Source organism: Cibotium barometz, chromosome 60, assembly GCF_041138505.1.
Source record: "Cibotium barometz isolate CiBa-2024 chromosome 60, ASM4113850v1, whole genome shotgun sequence".
Lineage (NCBI taxonomy): Eukaryota > Viridiplantae > Streptophyta > Polypodiopsida > Cyatheales > Cibotiaceae > Cibotium > Cibotium barometz.
The window spans coordinates 32,598,282-32,611,985 of NC_141105.1; the positions used below are offsets into that span (position 1 = coordinate 32,598,282).

Here is a 13,704-nt window from a genome sequence, read left to right on the forward strand (position 1 = left end):
TCATCAGTGATACTCATGAAGTGATCTCTGTAGTATAGCATCTTCGGTGGAAGAGGCTGTGTAGGCGATATCCATGTCTCTTGTGTATAGAGCTGCCATAGATCCTGTCTCAATACTCTGTTCCTCTCACTATGAGAGACGGATATGTGGTGCATCCCTGTCATACTAGACTGGTGGTAGATGATCCATGTCTAGGCCATGCCGTGAGAACCAATGTGTGACTTGTGCATACCATGATCCTCTGTCTCCTGCCTCAGCCAGCTGTCTAGATGCCTCAAAAGCTCTGTATGACAATCTGTCCCGTGGCATCTCTCTGAATCTGTCTAGCACTGGAATATGGCCTCTACCATCATAGAAGGTGCAGCAAACTCTGCTCGGATAATGTCACGAGGTACTGACGGTTTGCTGTGTATAATGCGTGCCATCATGAGGGCCTGTGGTCTCTCTATCTGTGTCCACCAATGGGTAGCAAGGCCTGGCGCCCATACCGCTGCTCCATACATCAATGCCGGTGTGACTAATGTGTCAAATAGCCACCCCTTCGTTCGAGGCTCCTGAAAATGCGCCTGGTGGCACTGTCTCTCTAGCATAGCCAATGCTGCATATCCCTGTGTCAGTCTAGCTCTGGTTGCTGAACCCATGGTGAAGCATGTGGCTGCTGCAGAGAAGGTAACCCCTAGGTGTCAATCTAGCTCTGGCTGCTGAACCCATGGTGAAGCGTGTGGCTGCTCTGCAGAGAAGGTAACCCCTAGGTACACGTATGATGTCACCACCTCCACCTGGCGTCCTGCGAGAGTGAATGTCAGCTGACTCCTGCCCTGTCTCGATGTATGAAAGACCATAACCTTGGTTTTCCCAAGGTTCACAGTAAGACCCTTCTGTGTGCAGAAATCATCGAGTGCATGTAGATGCTGCTGTAGACCACCTGGAGAGTGAGACACTAATACAATATCATCAGCATAAAGCATAATATGTATTGAGGTACCTGCTAAATCAACTCCATCTCCACCTCCCCGTGTAATGAAGTCAGCCACCTCATCAATGTATAACCCAAATAGCGTGGGGGAAAGTGGGCATCCTTGCTTCACACCAATGGTGCTAGCAATAGTCTCGGACATACCTCCTGGACATCTGACTCGCCCAAAAACCTGCTCATATAATGCATAGATGCCCCATGTCATATCTGCTGGTATGCCAAGAGACTGTAGGCGCTGAAAGAGCCTCTCTCGTGGTACTGTGTCAAATGCCTTGCGGAAATCCACAAAGCAGCAATAGAGCTTTCTCTTCCTCACTCTGGCCTGATCAATCATACATCTCAAAGTGAATACATGGTCAGTGGTAGAGAAAGCTCTCCTGAAGCTTGCCTGCCCTGATGAGCGTAAACTTGCTCGCTCAGCATATAAGCTAAGCTCTTGCTCCAACACTGCACCATAGAGTTTGGCCAGCATGTGGCCAACCATAACCGTCCTGTAGTTGCTCGGATCGGGCATATCCCCTGTTTTGTGAATCGGCACAATGGTGTGCATCGTCCACTCCGTAGGCAAACCCTCTGCTAGTGTCCTGTTAAACAGGTGTGCAAGAAAAGGAGCCAAAGAATCTACTGCATATATGAGATGCTCACCCTGCAGGCCCATATGGTCGGCGGCCTGTCCACGCTGTAGGCGGCGGCCCGTCCACGCTGTAGGCGGCGGATAGCTTCCTGTACCATCGAGTGGGTAAAGAAGCTAGCTGTGGTAGGTCGAGGCTCCTGTGGCTGAGGTATAGGTGGCTGCTGTGGGGCATGGTATAGGCCCTCTGCATATGTGTGCCATGTCTGTGGATCTGCAATAGGTGTCGGTGTCCGGGGCTCTCTGAAGTGCCGCCATGAGACAGGGCTATCTCTACTCATGAAGAAATGAAAGATCTCTAGCTTCTGTATCTCTGCAAAGGCCCGCCTTTTGCGGCGAGTAAGTCTCCTCATCTCTCTCCTCGACTCCTGCTCTGTGATGGCTCCCAAGGCTCTCTATATGCGGAGCCGTGAGTATAGGGCTCTGCACTCGTCGTCATACCATCTGTTCTAGGGCATAGTCCCAGATCTCGCAGGCTCTCCTGAGTGTACACGATGGGGGAAGCTCTGTAATGCAGTCGTGTGTAGGAGTGATGCCAGCTGGGCTGTAATGGTATCCATAGGTGCCAGGGGATCCATGAGTAGGAGCCCATCTTCTACTCTACCAGTGTATATGTTTGCCATGTCATGTGTGAAGTAGATGGTAGTGTGTGGTGTCGGTATGTGGGGGGTTGGTGATACTGGTGATCCGGCTAGTGAAAATGCCAAGTATGTATGATGTGCCCCAATAGGACGAGGTGGAATGGAGAATGAGGTGACAAGCTGTGATGCCTCCAAAGACCCCATAATGTAGTCTACCACCGTGCCTCTGGTCCGTGTATGACCCCCATGTGGGAAGCATGTCAGCCCTCCTAATCTCGGCCACTGTAGCATCCCGTTATAAATAACGAGACGATGCCTGGCTCCCAACTCTAGTAAGTGGTCCCCATAATGTCCTCTGTCTGGTCCAGTGTCCTCTGATGCCGACTTGCCCCTATCTCCTCTGGATCCACGGGGTGGAGGATCTCCATGTCATCATAGTCATACACCTCACACTGTCTGCTCTGTGTGTGGGCATTGAAGTCGCCCGTAAGAAATACTTCCCCTAGTGTAGAATAATGCATAATCTCCTCTGACAGACAAGTGTATGGCGAGGCTCCTGTCTCCTCCTCCTGTGGCATGTCCTCTGTAATGACATAGGAGGATCTTGATGGAGAAAAGTAACATAGAGCTATGTATATAACCCTGTCCTGTGAGAGCTGTAAGCTGATCCACATGTATCTGGCCTCTGGATCCTGTGCTACCACTCTCAGTCTCCCCTGTAGCTCGTGTCTGAATAGAACTGAGAGAGAGGGCTACCTCGAGTAGAGGGATTCCAGTGGGAGTCAGCATACAGGAGGACCACACGCCAGGGTACCTCGAGAGGGTCATCTCTCTCTCTCTCTCTCTGAGATGTACTTACAGCACAACTGAGCAAAGTAGTCCCCTTCGTGGACTTAGGAGACCCTATCTCTATTATAGTAAAGGGTACACAGGCAAAAGTCTCCTATATGGACAACAATGAGAAAATAGCAGTGATGAAGCAAACAAGGTCTCTCCAAGGGACAAAGGTATGGATAGCTGATGAACTCACCCCGCTACAACTCAAGAACAGATCGGCAGAGCTGAATAAAGTTAAAGAAGCAAGAAAGAATGGCAAATGGGCAATATACAGAGGAGGACAAGCAATCATTAAAGAATTCCGTACCCCACCCCCCTCAAGAACAAATCCATCCATGGATGAAATATAGCTATTTTTATTTTGAACCTCAATTTCGAACTAGATGCAATAGAACCCATTGTAATTTAGTCTTCAGAGTTCATTTTGAGTTATTTTTTTTTCCAGTTTTATGCCTCTTTGGCATCGATACCTAGAGTGGAATGTAAATGGATGTACCTGATCTGTCCCATAGGTCGGATTCGGCCTCCCGTGGACGTTAATATAACTTTCTTTCTTTCTCTCTCTCTCTCTCTCTCTGCAGCAGCAGCCACACGCTTCACCATGGGTTCAGCAGGCAGCCAGAGCTAGATTGACACGGGGATATGCAGCATTGGCTATGCTATATATATATATATATATATATATATAGAGAGAGAGAGAGAGAGAGAGAGAGAGAGAGAGAGAGAGAGAGAGAGAGAGAGAGAGAGATTTTATTAACGTCTTCCAAAAGACCGAACTCGGCCTATGAGACAAATCGGAGTACCTGTATGGGGTATCCTCTGTCATCTCAACAAAATGAAAAAGTATTGAATAAAAAAGCTGAATCTGGGTGTGCAGGGGATGGAGCTCTACTACTAGGAGAATGCAAAGCTATATGCATATATATATATATATATATATATATAGAGAGAGAGAGAGAGAGAGAGAGAGAGAGAGAGAGAGAGAGAGAGAGAGAGAGATGAGATGAGATGAAATATTAAGGTCTTCAAAAGGCCAAAATGACCTGTGAGACCAAAAAGGTTACAACAATTGGTGGATCTGATACAATGTCTGTGTAAGAAAAGCTAAAAACAACTAACTGAAACTGAAATAACTATGAGGAAAAGTATGGTACTAGGAGCTCCTAATGGATAACATCTGGGAGGAAAACTCCAGCAACAAAGGTAAGCATCATACACATCACTATCCAAAGAAGTCTCTCATCGGTCGATGGCGGATATCCTCAATGTCCTCCATGGTGAGTGCTCTGACTGGACGTCTCCCATGCCGTGCTAGTATGGTCCTGATCCTCTGTTGTAGTTTTCGCCGGTGTCGAGATGGGCCTCTCATCTTGGGGCGCCTGGACCGCCCCAGCTCTATAGCCCGATCAATCAGTGTACCTCTAGTGCGGCTATACTCTGGGGCTAGCTGCGATGCCTGCTGGCCTGAGTGCTCAATCTCTGGTCGAAAGGAGAGAGAGAGAGAGAGAGAGAGAGAGAGAGAGAGAGAGAGAGAGAGAGAGAGAGAGAGAAATGAAATGAAATGAAATGATATATTAACGTCTTCAAAAGGCCAAAATGACCTATGAGACCAAAAAGGTTACAACAATTGGTGGATCTGATACAATGTCTGTGTAAGGAAAGCTAAAAACAATTAAACAACTAACTGAAACTGAAACAACTATGAGGAAAAACATGTGGGAGGAAAACTCCAGCAACAAAGGTAAGCATCATACACATCACTATCCAAAGATGTCTCTCATCGGTCGATGGCGGATATCCTCAATGTCCTCCATGGTGAGTACTCTGACTGGACGTCTCCCATGCCGTGCTAGTATGGTCCTGATCCTCTGTTGTAGTCTCCGCCGGTGTCGAGATGGGCCTCTCATCTTGGGGCGCCTGGACCGCCCCAGCTCTATAGCCCGATCAATCAGTGTACCCCTGGTGCGGCTGTACTCTGGGGCTAGCTGCAATGCCTGCTGACCTGACTGCTCAATCTCTGGTCGAAAGAAGTCTGTAATCTGCCTCTGTAGGTGTCTCTCCCTCTCTGATCCCCTCCCTCTCAGGAGACCCTCTCTATGTCTACGTAGCTCCAGCAAGTAGAGAGAGATGAGATGAGATGAGATGAGATGAGATGTTATGTTATATTAACGTCTTCAAAAGGCCATAATGACCTATGAGACCAAAAGTTACATCATGGTGGATCTGATACAATGTCTGGATTAAAAAAACCCAGAAAATGAAAAATAAAGATGATACTACAGGCACCTAGAAAATGAAACTGGAAATGGAGAGAGAGAGAGAGAGAGAGAAAGGAAATGTTATATTAACGTCTTCAAAAGGCCATAATGACCTATGAGACCAAAAAGTTACATCATGGTGGATCTGATACAATGTCTGGATAAAAAAACCAGCAAATGAAAAATAAAGATGATACTACTGGCACCTAGAAAATGAAACTAGAACTGGAAGGTAAACAGGAACCCTTATAGGGTGTGAATATAGTGAGGGGGGGTACGCTATGGAGGTGAGTGGAGTACAGTGAGGGGATACAATATCATGTGGGACGGGGGGGTACACTATGGAGGTGCCTCCATCTCATAATATGTGCTGCATCGGACGCTGGCGGATCTCCTCAATATCCTCTGAGGTCAGCACCCTGACTGGGTGTCCCGCATGTCTTGCAAGAATAATCCGAATCCGTCGCTGCAACCTCCGTCTATGCTGGGATGCCCTCCTCCATAGTTGTGGGCGTCTGGACCACCTAAGCTCAATCGCACGATCAATCAGTGTACCGCTGGTGTGGGCGGTATCCATGTCCTGCTGTTGCTGTGGTCCATCTGGCGTAGTGATGGCTGGACTAAAGAAGTGTGTAATGTGCCTCTGAGTCTGGCTCTCTGTGCGCCTAAGCAGGCTATCTCTATATCTTTGCAGCTCAAGCAAGAACAATCCCAAACACCTCTGGTCCTGGTACCCCATGACTCTGGAAAGTGGTCCAAAACCCTCTCTGAATAAACAGTGGAAACGACCACGTATCTCATAGTATGTAGTACAATGGCATATATAATGCAGCTCTGTCTCTGGCTCCCCATGGCATACTCGACATATCCTGGCCTCAGCTGGTATACCTCTATATCGGCCAATCTCAATCTCAAGCTGGTGTGAGGATGTGCGAATCTGACCAATAGCACATTGTACTGCATGAGACAAGTGTACATCCATGTAACTGGGTCTGATCACAAAACCATCTGCTATGAGGTGAAGAAAATGCTCTCTGTAGAAAGCCATCTTCGTGCCCAGCTCCTCAGTCGGCTGTATCCATGTCCTCCTAATGTCCAGCTGAACTAAATCCTGACGGATGAGTCTGGTAATCTCTGTCCGTGTGAGAGGGAGAGAGGGTGCCTCCAGAGAATACTGGAAGGGAGGCAATCTATCCATGCTAAAACCATGTGCCTAGAACCAAGATGTCATCTGTCCATACCAACAAGCCGTGTCTCCCTGTAAAGCTAACTGTCGGGAGGACTCAAGGGCGAGGCGTGCATATCTGTCTCGGGGGAGATCCCACAAGCCATGTATATAGGAGACTGATCTCGTAAGAGCCTCAATCACCAGAGGGGCAGCCGCAAGCTCTACTCGAATAATCTCATGAGGTACCAAGGCCTTGGCTCTAATAATCCTAGCAATCATAGATACCAAAGGCCTCTCCATACCTCTCCACCCGCCTGCGCTGTGATGGCCCACTGAAGGTCCCCATATCTGCACTCCATAAAGCATAGCTGATGTCACTAGAGTGTCAAAAAGCCAAAGTTTCGTTCGAGGTTCCTGAAACTGAACCTGCGAACACATCCTCTCCAAACCACCCAGGGTTGCATGTGCTCTAGTCAATCTAGTCTCTGCTGCTCTCCTCATCGAAAACACTGGCCCACTGAATACTACCCCAAGATATGTATATGCATCTGTATACTCCACAATGTGCTGCCCATATGTAAATGTGGGAGCTGATCGCCTAACCCACTGTGCCGTGGTGTTAAACACCATAACCTTGGTTTTGCCAAGGTTGACAGACATGTGCAAACTCATGTAAAGCATCCAGATGACGCTGCATACCCTCAGGGGAGTCAGAGATCAACACAATATCATCAGCATATAACAATAGTGGGATCCATGTACCTGCTAGCTGGGCTCCTCTGTCCCCCAATCTCTCAATGTAGTCAGAGGCCTCATCCACATACATACCAAACAATGAAGGAGATAACGGGCAACCTTGCTTCACTCCGATAGTGGAGTGAACCAAAGTAGAGACTCTGGGGTGCGTACCTGTCCTGCAACTGATCTATATAAAGCCATAATCCCCCATATGAGCTCTGTGGGTACCCCCATCTCCTGTAATCGCCTCATCAATCTGGCTCTGGGCACTGTATCAAATGCTTTGCGGAAGTCCACAAAGCTACAATAAATCCGTCGCCCATGCGACCTGCCCTCCTCAATAATGGCCCGCAGAGTCAAGATGTGGTCAAGAGTAGAGAAACCTCTCCTGAACCCTGCCTGTCCCTCTGCTCGAATGCCCTCTCTCTCTCTGCCCATCTACTCAACTGCTGCTCAAGAATGAATGCATACAATCGTACTAGTGTGTGACCAATCATAATAGTGCGATAATTCCCTGGCTCCATAGGGTCCCCTGACTTGAAGATAGGCACGATGGTGGACATACTCCAAGTCTCGGGTAAGCCTTCACACACAGCACGATTGAACATCACTGCTAGAAGCTCTGCCAGCATGTCTCTCGCATGGATAAAGTGCTCAGCGACCAATCCATCATGATCATATGCTCTCCCAGTCTTCATCCTCTCAATGGTCTTCCTTACCATCTCTGCGGTAAAGAAAGTACATGTCTGTGGGCATGGTGCTGGCGGGTCGGGAAAAGGTGTCTGTCCAGGAACTGTGTATAGAGATGCTGCATAACTACCCCAGACCTCTGTAGAAGTGATGGCCAAAGCAAGGGAGGACTCATGAAACAAACACCAAGCCTCCCTCGAATCCTGGCTCAAGAACAGCTGGTATAATTCCTGCTCTAGCTGAGCAAGGAAGGCCCGCTTCTTCCTTCGCACAAAGCACCGAAAGGCAATACGTGACTGTCGGTGAGTAGTGACTCCCAAAGCAACCTCCGCTGTAGTCGGGCTCTTGTCTCTCTGCACTCCTCATCATACCAGCTGTTCTAGGGCATACACCCAGAACGTTGTCTCTGTCCAGACTGAGTATGTGGATATGCCTCTCTCGCTGCATCCTGTAAAGTCTCTGTCAGTATATGGGTCAGCTCCTCCAAAGGTCTCCCTGGCTCCTCTGTGTACAGACGTCTATAAATCCCATCTCTATAGACATCATCAGGCTCTGAAGTAAAAGTATATCGAGTGTGATCTGCCCCTCGTGTCCTCTGAGCTGTGGTAAAGTGAAAAGAGATGGTCTCAACAATGCATGATCCACTACTACCCCAATGGGCCGAGATCCAACTGTGAAGTCCTCAATGCATGAAACAAAGCTCGGCATAGCCATAACATAATCCACTGTGCTAGCACCATGTCTATGTGGAAAGCAAGTAAATCCAGCTGCTGACGGAAACCTCTGCAAGCCATTAAGTATGGCCAACCCATGTGCAGTCCCCATATCTACCAAATATCTCCCATACTCTGTGCACTCCACATCCTGTGAGCGTCTGTCTAATCCCATATGCAGAGTGTCCAGCTCTCTCAGCATCTCCTCTGAGGTATCATAAAAGGCTGTCTGGCGGTTGCCCAGCCGGGCATTAAAGTCCCCTAACAGGATGATGTCTCCATCCCTAGAGAACTCCCATATGTCATCATCTAGCACAGAGAAAGGAGACTGCCCTCTAGGTGCTGCATATGTCGATGTACTAGGAGCAAAATAGCATATGGGAATATACAGGAATCTGCCTGTGTCGGCCCTCAGTCTCACCCACATATATCTGGCCTGATCATCTATCCGAACGATGTGTAGAAGCGGTTGCAGCTCCTCCCTGAAAAGAACTGCCACCCCCCCTGATCCTCTACTACTGTGTACCGATCTCGTCCCTACTCTGCAAACTGTCTCCCATCTGTATCCTGTCATCTGTGGCATCATCTAACCAGGGGCCTGGTGAGTCTCTGAGTAGAAGACTATATCTCTATCTCTAAAGCTGTCCTCAAAGGCACCTACATCAAGTCTGAGGAATCCATTGCAGTTCCAGGCTGCCAGCTTTAATTTGGTCCCATTTGTCTCGCACCATCATGTAGAGCGTCGCTCCACGATGACCACCCTCCCTTCTCTATAAAATGCTCTCTTTCCCTTTTCTCTTGCCGCCCTAATCTCTTGCATGACTTCCTTCATATGTGCAAGCTTTGAAAGAGTAAGATCGTCACCAAGAAAAATGCCTGTATTCTTTAAAGTGGGTCGCCTCATCAAGAACTCCTTCTTCGCCTCAATAGAGGGGAAGCGAAGTATGAGAGCTCTTTCCTTTGATGTTTCCCCATTGCCTCCGCTTTTTTTGCCCACTCTCCAAGCTTTTGTGTGTGCCGGACTGTCAATCCCCATCAACACCATAAGCTCTTTCACCTCCTCTTCAACTTTATTCCCGTCTTTAAGGCCGGTAATCCTCACATGCAAAGCACGTGTACGTCTTTGTTGTTCCTCTTCCAAAGTCATGTTAATGATTGTAGGTGTAGGGGTTGTTATCTCCTTACCTTTACCCTCTTGGCGACCTCTATCCATTTCTCCGCTTCATCCATCTTCCTTTGAGTCTTGGTGATGACTTCCACCCATGAGGAAGTCTTTGCTTCGTGTTGCTTCTCTTCTTCCTTAATTGCCCGTACTTGTTCCTTGATAACCTTGAGCTCTTCTATCATGGATGGCTGAATTTCACCTTCTTCAAGTCCACCATTTGCCTTAGCCTCTGCAAGCTCCTTCTGAAGAGCTGAAATTACGCATTTGAGCGTGTTGACTTCCCCGTGAAGGTCTTTGACTTCTGCTATGAGGTCCTCCTCCTCTTTCCACCGCTTACCCTCATTGAATACCATTTGGAGAAAGTTGGCTTTCTCCTTCCACCGTCCCTCCATCTCCGCCTTCCATTCCTTCATCTCCTTTTCCACATTTGTTATCCTCTTGTTTGTGACCATAAAGGTCGCCTTCGTCGGGTTGCGCAAGTGGGAAGCCATGGAAGAAGCGAGAGAGAGTTATGTTGCTGCCTTGGGGGCCTGAGCAAGGGTGGGTGAGGAGCCACAGTGGGCGGCGAAGAGAGAGAGAGAGAGAGAGGGCGGAGAGTGAAGCGACGGGCACATGGCAGAGGAGAGAGGCGAGGCACAGTGGGCGGCAAACAGAGAGAGAGCGGTGAACAACGATAGTAGCGAACAGAGAACAGCGGGGAGAAGGCGGTGACAGTAGCGAACAAGGGTGGCCTAGGGAGAAGGCGGCGGCGAGCAGAGAGAGCCCAGGGAGAAGGCGGCGGCGAGCAGAGAGAGCCTAGGGAGAAGGCGACGGCGAGAGAGAGAGTGAGAGAGGGAGGCGACAGTAGGCGGCGAGCAGGGGAGAGCAGAGACGATGGCGAGAGAGAGAGAGAGAGAGAGAGATATATATTAACGTCTACGAGAGGCCAAAGTCGGCCTATGAGACAAAAAATAATACAACTGTGTTCTTCCGGTCATCGGAAGAAAAGAAACAAAAGAAAAAGTGTGCATGTGTCTGGATACAACTGTGAATCTTCATGGATCGGTGGAGCCCATATACAAACAATGTAAGGGGGGTGGGGATGTGGATGGAGTGCTAAGGCGAGATGCATCTCTATATGCTGAAGGGGTGGTACAAGCATGCTATGCAGATCTATGTCTAACTCCATCCAGTGCCATAAGAGGGATATAAGATATCATACATCGCCGATGCTGAGGCTGTGAATGGCATGAACATGTGCCCTGAGTTTGAATGAAAGCGAGCTAGCCTCTCCTGTGTCTCCATCTGGTGTCTCATTCGGATAGCTGCTATCTCTCGGTGACGGAGTCGGGGTGCTCTATGTCCAGTTTGTCTAGGTCTCCTCCTGGCTCTCAATTCCTCTGCTTTCTGTGCGGTCACCCCACGTGGTACATCAGCTGGCACTGGCATAGCTCTCCGGAAGAAATCTGTGAGCTGGGACTGTCTCCCACCCCTAGTGGGAGCGGGTGTCTGGAGGAGTCTCTCTCGAGAACTATGAAGCTCTAGTAGTAGTCTGCCAAGCTGTCGCTGGTCCGAGGCCTCCATCAACTGATGTAGTGAAGAGTGCTTCTCAAACAATCGTGCATATCTATCTCTGACCCCCTGGTGGGCTCTACATCTACATACAAAGTGATCCTCAATCTCCACCTCCTCGCGGCACAGAGAGAGAGAGAGAGAGAGAGAGAGAGAGAGAGAGAGAGAAATGAAAATGAAATGAAATGTTATATTAACGTCTTCAAAAGGCCAAAGTGACCTATGAGACCAAAGTTACAACCATGTGACATCTGATACACTGTCTGGAAAAGAAAAGAAAGAACTAAGTATCTAGCCCCACAATACATCAGTAGGGGGGGAATCCGGAAGCAGCAACTAGGGAGAGTGGGAAGCTAATGCTACTGGTCAAAATGGGGTACATGAGTACATGGATACATGAATACATGAATATGGGGGAGTACAAAAGTGACAGTGAGTACAACAGTATATGGCTGGAGTCATAATCATCCTAGGAGCTCTAGCATGGGTCTCTGCCGGATGGCCTGGATATCTGCCATAGTGAGATGCCTGGTCGGGCGAGCCCGATGCCTCGCAATGATGCACCGTCTCCGATGTGAGGATCCGCGAACCCTCGGGCGTCTAGATCTGCCCAACTGGATAGCTCTCTCAACTAGAGTCCCACAGGGTGCTCGCTGTTGGGCTGTCGGCTGTGTGTCCTCCCGGGTAGTCCCTCTAAAGAAGTCAGTAATCTGTCTCTGTGTGGACTCCCTGCCAGTCTGGCGTCTGCTCCTGATGATGGACTCTCTAAGCCTGCGGATCCCCAAGAGATAAAAACCCAAGCATCGCTGATCACAATAGTCCATGGCTCTAGCCAGTGGTCCAAATCCCTCTCTGAAAAGGCAATGGTAGTGCCCTCGAATCTCATAATATGCTGTGCAGCGACAGATGTAGTGCTCCTCCGTCTCTGGCTCTATCCAACAAATCTGACAAATCCTGTCCCCTGGAGGTATGCCTCTAAATCTGCCTGTCTCTATCTCTAACTGATGTGAGGAGGTGGGGATCTGCCCAATGGCGCACCTCAATCCATGAGACAGATGGGTATCCATGTAGCTCGGTCTAAGTATAAAGCCATCCTCAGTGGTACGGAGAAGATGGTCTCTATAGAAAGCCATCTTCGTCCCCAACTCCTCTGAGGGCTCTAGCCATGTCCTCCTAGTGTCCAACTGAATGAGGTCCTGTCTGATGACTACTAATCTCAGAATGTGTCAAGGTGAGAGAGGGTGCCTCCAGAGAGTGTTGGAAGGGTGGAAGTCTGTCTAAGTTGAACCCGTGAAGCTCAAACCAGGATGCTATCTGCGCATACCAACATGAAGTGTCTCCCTCCATGGCTAGCTGATGAGAGGACTCTAAAGCAAGTCGTGCATACCGGTGCCGGGGAAGCTCCTAGGTGCTATGAATGAAGGACACTGATCTGGCAAGAGCCTCTACTACGATCGGTGGTGCTCCCATCTTGGCTCGGATAATCTCATGGGGTACCGAGGCCTTAGCCCGAATCATCCTGGAGATCATGGACACAAGTGGTCTCTCCATTGATCTTCATCCATCGTATGTGCGTCCTGATCGACTGTGACGATCTAGGCTAGGCCCCCAGATCTGTACTCTATATAGCATAGCCGATGTGACCAGCGTGTCAAAAAGGCACAGCTTAGTGCGTGGCTCTTGAAACTGTACCTGTGAGCACATCCTCTCTAGACCTCCTAGTGGTGCATATCCTCTAGTCAATCTGGCCTCTGCTGCCCCCCTCATGGAAAATGTGGGCCCAGTGAACACCGATCCAAGATATGTGTATGAGTCAACATACTCCACTGTCTCCTGCCCATATGTGAAAATAAGCGCTGATCTCCAGACCCACTGAGCTGTAGTGTTAAACACTATAACCTTGGTCTTACCAAGGTTAACTGAGAGCCCACTGTCCTGTGCATAAGCATGTAAAGTATCCAAGTGCCTCTGCATACCCTCTGGTGAGTCTGCTATAAGCACAATATCATCAGCATATAAGAGCAGAGGTATCCAAGTGCCAGCCATACCCTCTGGTGAGTCTGCTATAAGCACAATATCATCAGCATATAAGAGCAGAGGTATCCAAGTGCCAGCCAACTGGGCTCCTCTGTCCCCTTGTGTCCCAATATAATCAGAGATCTCATCAATGTATAGTCCAAATAGAGTCGGAGAGAGCGGGCAGCCCTGTTTCACCCCTATAGTGGAGTGTACTGGCTGGGAGAGACCCTCTGAAGTCCGCACCTGCCCAACTACTGTCTCATAAAGTGCCATAATACCCCAAATGAGCTCACATGGAACCCCCAAGTCTTGCAGCCTGCGCATCAGTCTAGCTCTGGGCACTGTGTCAAAGGCCTTGCAGAAATCCACAAAGCCAC

The 13,704-nt window shown here is 49.0% G+C and overlaps 2 protein-coding genes across 2 annotated transcripts in view; one reads left to right on the top strand and one right to left on the bottom strand.

Moving 5' to 3' along the window:
- LOC147605246 (K-stimulated pyrophosphate-energized sodium pump protein) overlaps positions 1-13,704 on the top strand; it is a 191,581-nt gene that overhangs the window by 87,101 nt on the left and 90,776 nt on the right. The window lies entirely within an intron of this gene.
- LOC147605249 (uncharacterized) lies at positions 9,748-10,307 on the bottom strand. The gene has a single exon (XM_086793783.1). It carries the CDS (start codon positions 10,246-10,248, stop codon positions 9,766-9,768), a length of 483 nt encoding a protein of 160 aa, XP_086649909.1. The 5' UTR covers positions 10,249-10,307; the 3' UTR covers positions 9,748-9,765.

What these genes read in the sequence shown, in the direction of transcription:
- LOC147605249 (XM_086793783.1), bottom strand. Translation starts at nt 10,248, where the DNA reads ATGGCTTCCCACTTGCGCAACCCGACGAAGGCGACCTTTATGGTCACA.